This window comes from Mytilus trossulus, chromosome 4 (genome assembly GCF_036588685.1).
Source record: "Mytilus trossulus isolate FHL-02 chromosome 4, PNRI_Mtr1.1.1.hap1, whole genome shotgun sequence".
NCBI lineage: Eukaryota > Metazoa > Mollusca > Bivalvia > Mytilida > Mytilidae > Mytilus > Mytilus trossulus.
Window position 1 is genome coordinate 78,432,425 of NC_086376.1, and position 6,187 is coordinate 78,438,611.

The 6,187-nt window shown below is 31.6% G+C and overlaps 1 protein-coding gene across 1 annotated transcript; it reads left to right on the plus strand.

Moving 5' to 3' along the window:
• Positions 1-922: 922 nt before the first annotated feature.
• On the plus strand, positions 923-5,585 carry LOC134716045 (neuronal calcium sensor 2-like). Its single transcript, XM_063578731.1, has 4 exons — positions 923-1,133; positions 2,750-2,871; positions 3,500-3,769; positions 5,340-5,585. The coding sequence occupies exons 2-4, from the start codon at positions 2,764-2,766 to the stop codon at positions 5,538-5,540; spliced, it is 579 nt and encodes a 192-aa protein (XP_063434801.1). The 5' UTR covers positions 923-1,133; positions 2,750-2,763; the 3' UTR covers positions 5,541-5,585.
• Positions 5,586-6,187: the final 602 nt, after the last annotated feature.

Sequence of the window (6,187 nt, forward strand, 5' to 3'; positions counted from 1 at the left end):
CCCCATAAAAATCAAATGGTAGCTCCCTAACATCGATATGATTTTAAGAAAGTGCGTTTGCCTTTTATATTTTTTTCGTGCATTTTTAAATGTTTTATTATATTAAATTCCATAATAAAAATTAAAAACAACGTTGATTTTTTGGGGGAAATCTGTTTATCGAAGTTAACAAAAAAAACTATATCCCCCTTCTACACAAACACAGTCCACAAATTTGGAATGTTTGATGCCTCATCTTAAATATTGAATTATTTTCCGGTGATAGTAACTATAAGGACGTATCCAGCTTTTGAAATGATCGCTGTGGTATGTGCAGTTGACCAACATAGATGATCGTATAGTGAGTTACCTTTGAATGTATTTTTTTTTTGTCACTATGTTGTTGAATTTCTGTCTAATATTAGTTGACCAAGATTTTCAAGCATGCGTAAGAAAAAAACTCAGAATCTCAAACAGACATACAAAGCACAACAGTTAGCTTTTATGGAACTCGTAGTGGACGGCATTTAACTTGATTCGTGCAGAGAGTGGAGATCGATTTCCACTTACGGAATTGTTTAACTTGACTATAGTAAATACTTTGACTTTGAAAAATATTGACTTATATTGTATGAATGAGATAACAGAAATCTATTAGACCGTTGATTTTTTTTCGTTTGAATGGTTTTACACTAATAATTTTGGGGCCCTTTATAGCTTATTGTTCGGTGTGAGCCAAGGCTCCGTGTTGTAGGCTGTAAATTGACCTATAATGGTTTACTTTTATAAATTGTTATTTGGATGGAGAGTTGCCTCATCGGCACTCATACCACCTCTTCCTATATCTATAAACAACACTTCAATGACTTCGACATTATTATACTATCGTAACCTTTGTGTACGTGCTGAATGCACGTAATACAGTTTGTATATATGATATAAGATCGAGATTTAGATTGACAATATCATGAATAATACGCATTTATATAATAAGATATGTGTGACTACACGTGTATAATCGTTGCCAGTTTTGTTACATGAGCACTTGCGATGCAGTGAATTTCAAAATAAGCAGAAATTTTCGAAACATGATTTCCCTCTATATGTAACGGGTCAGTGGCATTAAAGGATATTTAGTTATCAACATATTGCACGTAAGTTTAGATATCATGTATTTCTAGTACATCAATTCCACATCTTGTAACTACATTGTATGCAATCGACAGAGGAGGGAGGTCTTAAAAAACATTTTTTTAGAGTTTTTTTGGCATCCTTAGAAAAACTGATTGTTTTGCATCAAGAGTTCAAGTTGAATCTTTGAAGATGCTACTATATACTGTATTATGTGAATTTATTTCAAAAGTTTAATAAAAATAATGATAAGTTGAGGCGGTTACTTAACTCGCAACGTGAATACATTTAATGACCCATTTGTAAAAGTTCGATATTGAGTAAATTAAATGTTGATGTTTCTATCAAAAGAGTAAATAATAATAAAAAAGATGACAATATTCTCAACATTTTTCCAATCTCTAATTGAAATGGGAATTATCAAGCAATTGTGTTTAAAAAAACTGAGAATTACAACTTTTTCACTTTTTTTTACTTTAAATCTGAACACGGTAGTGGTTCATCCAATTTCCATCTGAGTTGCAAAAAAAACGAACTTAAAATAACGGAAAGTAAAGGCATTGTGCATTTCTTCATGACATAAAGCTTAAGTTACTAAGCTCAAATGAAAATAAAATGAAAGCAAATGAACAGCGCTTTAGGTGTAGTTATTATTCTCAAAGTTACAAAAAGCCTTAAAAATGGAATTATACTTTTCTGCACTTATTTTCAGTGAAGCTTTGTTATAGACGTCGATAGCGTAATGTCTGTGGGTAATTGCAGATTATAGCTTGCACAGAAATACCATAATAAATTAACCGACAATGTCACTGTAACATATAGCAACGATACGAACATGTTTATAACATGTATTTATATGTTCCCAAAATAAATGTTTATCTTTGCTACTGTGTATATTGATAAAAACTGGTAATATCTTATGATCAATCAATCTTTTCTATCTCCACAAATGCATTATTTTCCCACTTAGTTGCACTGAAAAAAAACCAAGTTTGTAACTTTGAGTATTTTTTTTAAAGCTTACGTGAAACATGAAATAAAGTTGTTTTTTAGAATCAATACCTTAGGTAAAATGTCAATTGATAGGACAAACAAAATATCTTCTGAATAAAGTGTGTAAAACATCACCAATGCCATTACAACTAAAGACAGGTGGTTAACTTGAGTGAGACGTGAAATAAAGCAGTACTTATTATCAAATAATTGGACGACAACTAACAAACGAAACATCTTCTCCCTAACGAATCTGAGTCGCATACAGCAGTTGGAAACAGATACAGATTCTCCAAACTAAGCTTAGGTAGATTTATGGTATGCCAACATCTTGGATTGCAGAATCCCATTACAAATCGGTCTTATTCTTTGCACAAATCTGCAAATTTGGAGACTTCTTTGCACAAATCTGCAAATTTGGAGACATTTTTGCAATTTATTGGTAAGAATGTTTATTATATTAAGAAGTATCATTTAATGTGAATGTTAGATATCAATCCTGGTCAAACTCATGTATGCAAAAGTTGAAATGTCCCTTCTTTAGCTGATTTGTGGGCTGCCACATGTTCGGCAAGCTATTACAAATTGTACTCAAGTGCATTAACTAATACAATATTTTATTTGTTTGATTCCATTTTTATTAAAGGAAAACATTCAAACATGGGGAACCAAATGAGGAAACATATACCGGAAAAAGACTTTGAATATCTAGAAAAACATACAGATTTCCAGAAACCAGATATTATGGAGTTTTATAAAGAATTCATGGTGAATATATTCACACTAATGTTATGTAGCATATATATGACAAACACAAACAAAATTAATGGTATTTATATTTTTGCCTCGATAAATAGAAGATTAAATTATTTTTTTTAAATCATGACCAGCTATTTTACAGTATTAATTTTATTTGAACTTTCTTTCATTTGATAAATACAAATATGTGATTCTGAAAATTGAAATGACTATTACAATGTCCGAAAAAATTGATTACTAAACATAATTATCATTTACACATTTAGTTTAGTTATACATTGGTCAGCATTGAGACTCTTTAGGGTGGAGAAATGGGATGTAATTATTTTAATCTAATATTCAATTTTATAAGCATTACGCATGCTGATAGAAAAGTCGGGCTATGGATGACAGTTTTTGTAAAATTTATGTAACTAGTTGTAAAATATCATAGTCGATATAGTGTTCTTAATGATCGAGAGAGACTTTTTGGATTAAACCAGCGATCAGAAAATAATAATCAACCTACAACAAAATCTTAGTAATCGTTTAGGCAATTGACAAGTGAAATATAGCTGGATGAAAATAAGCGACTTCTTTTGCCAGCTGTCCTTTCTGAAATTATGTGTATCTTTTACATGATTTGTACCCATTTCAGAAAATCAATCCGGATGGTAACATGAAGCTTGAAGCTTTTAAAGAATTTTTGAAAGGTTGTTACAAAGAAAATAGTTCCGACTTCGCGGAAAATTATTTTCGTGCTGCAGATAGAGATAAAAGTGGGAAAATAGATTTTAAAGAATTTTTATTATTCTTGAACCATGAATGTACTGCTGATCCAGTGGAAAAACTCAATTGGGTGTTCGATTTATTTGACATTGATGGCAACGGTACCATTGAAAGACCAGAAATGATAAAAATGTATAAGGTAATATGTATATTGGATGGCTGAGAATAATCTCATTGGCACTCACACCACATCTTCACTATATCTATATTCTATATATGTATTCAGCTTTATACATTTTGAATTGAAACCAAACAAATAAAGACATTCATGTTCACAGGCACAGCACACTACATCATATTTAAGATACAATATAATTTTTACTTGCATGCATGACAAAAATATAATGATGGTTCATCAAAAATATGCTTACGCTACATTATACCAGACGTAAACGGTCTACTAAAAATTCTCCCATCTTGCTAGTGGTCTCTTTGTAAACGCTAACCCTAGATATCAAGGAAATAATGACAGGAAACGTAAGCTCTGGAATATCGTATCACTTAAGAGATAGATATATACTATATAGTACTCTATATTTGGAAATTAAAAAAACTGGAAGACTATCGAAGGCAACCTACAACATTTAACTTGGTTCGATTTACCAAGTCAGTTGTAATAGGGACAGGAAATATATAAATTAATTCAGAATCACATTTGTTTTTAATTTCTAACCTATATGGTCCGAGAACACAATTAATTCGTAGTGCATTTCTTTCAGAACATAAATGAAAATAAAAAAAATCCCACCTGCGCTTTCTCAAGGAAACTTTTACAGTGTGTTGTACTACTTTTGGAACAAATTATATCAAAATTATAGAAAACTTCATCGGCTCTAACTCAAAATATGGACAATTTTATGTTTAGGGCGTCTTGAAATCTTTTGACAGCTTCCGAAGTGCTCATTTTGAACCTTTTTCAGCTGGACCAAATCACTAATTTCCTTTAAAATTCTGGACCCAAATTTTTTTACAGTGTAATTTCATCCCTCTACTTGCAATTTGAGGCATTAAACATGGAGAAAAAAATTTGGAAGGGGTATAAAAATTAATGGCAAGTAACCCACTGTCAACACTAGGGACTATATTTGTGAACAACGAAAATCGAACAACGAAAAACAAGGGACGACAATGATGGTATCGGACCATATTGGATTTTGCTGTAGTTTGTATTGTTGCAAATCTAAAAGTCTTTCTGAGCTAGCATACTTAAATTTATTTCAACTTCATTAACTATTTTCTGTGATGAATAGATATAGGAAGATGTGGTGTGAGTGCCAATGAGACAACTCTCCATCCAAATAACAATTTAAAAATTAAACCATTATAGGTTAAAGTACGGCCTTCAACACAGAGCCTTGGCTCACACCGAACAACAAGCTATAAAGGGCCCCAAAATTACTAGTGTAAAACCATTCAAACGGGAAAACCAACGGTCTAATCTATATAAACAAAACGAGAAACGAGAAACACGTATATATTACATAAATAAACGACAACTACTGTACATCAGATTCCTGACTTAGGACAGGTGCAAACATTTGCAGCGGGATTAAACGTTTTAATGGGCCCAAGTTTATATCTATGGTTTGAAAACAATTACATGATTTGAAGTTAAAAATCTTAACCTATTAAAAGAAAACAATGATTCCTTGAATTATTTTCTTTCCTATTTCGAAATTTATTTTTGAGATTTTACATTGTATTTGCAGACAGTTTTAGATTTACGGAAGAAACGATCAAAATACGACACAACTCCAGAACAAATAGCGGAGAAAATGTTTGAGATATGCGATAAAAATGTTGACGATAAACTAACAAAAGTAGAATTTATAACAACATTCATGGAAGATCCTGTTTTATATGCAATATTCTGTGGAACTATGACAGAAGAAGACGAAGAGGACACGTGACATCCTAAGTTTTCTGTATATAATGAAAATGACAAAAAAGATTGCTTTTACATTAAAATTTATTTTTGTTATAAAATTTGTAATTTCGGTGTTTATAAGTTAAAGGTTTGTACGTAGTCATATATATTTTAACAGTAACTGGAGTGTCTGGTATATTTTTTTAACAGAATTTTAGACTCTGCGTATATATAGAGTTATAGGACGATGTGGTAAAGGTGTAAAAGAGACAACTTTCCATCCAAGTCACAATTTATAAAAGTAAACCATTATAGGTAAAGGTACGGTCTTCAACCCGGAGCTGCTGCTTTGGTTCACACCGCACAGCAGGCTCTAACGAGCACAAACAAAAATATTAGTGTAAAACCATTCAAACGAGAAAACCAACGGTCTAATCTATATAAAAAAAACGAGAAACGAGAAACAGTTAAGCCTTAGGAACCAAATCAACAAACGACAACTTCTTAACATCAAATTCCTGAATTAGGACAGGTACAAACAATTGTAGCGGGATTAAACGGATTATGTACATGAAGTGAAAAAACTGAGCACGTCTGCTTCTGTCTGTTGGAAATACAAATATATATAAATTATTGTTCGATTCCTTCCGCGTGCAAAACATTATTTGGTGATACATTTTTCATTGTTAT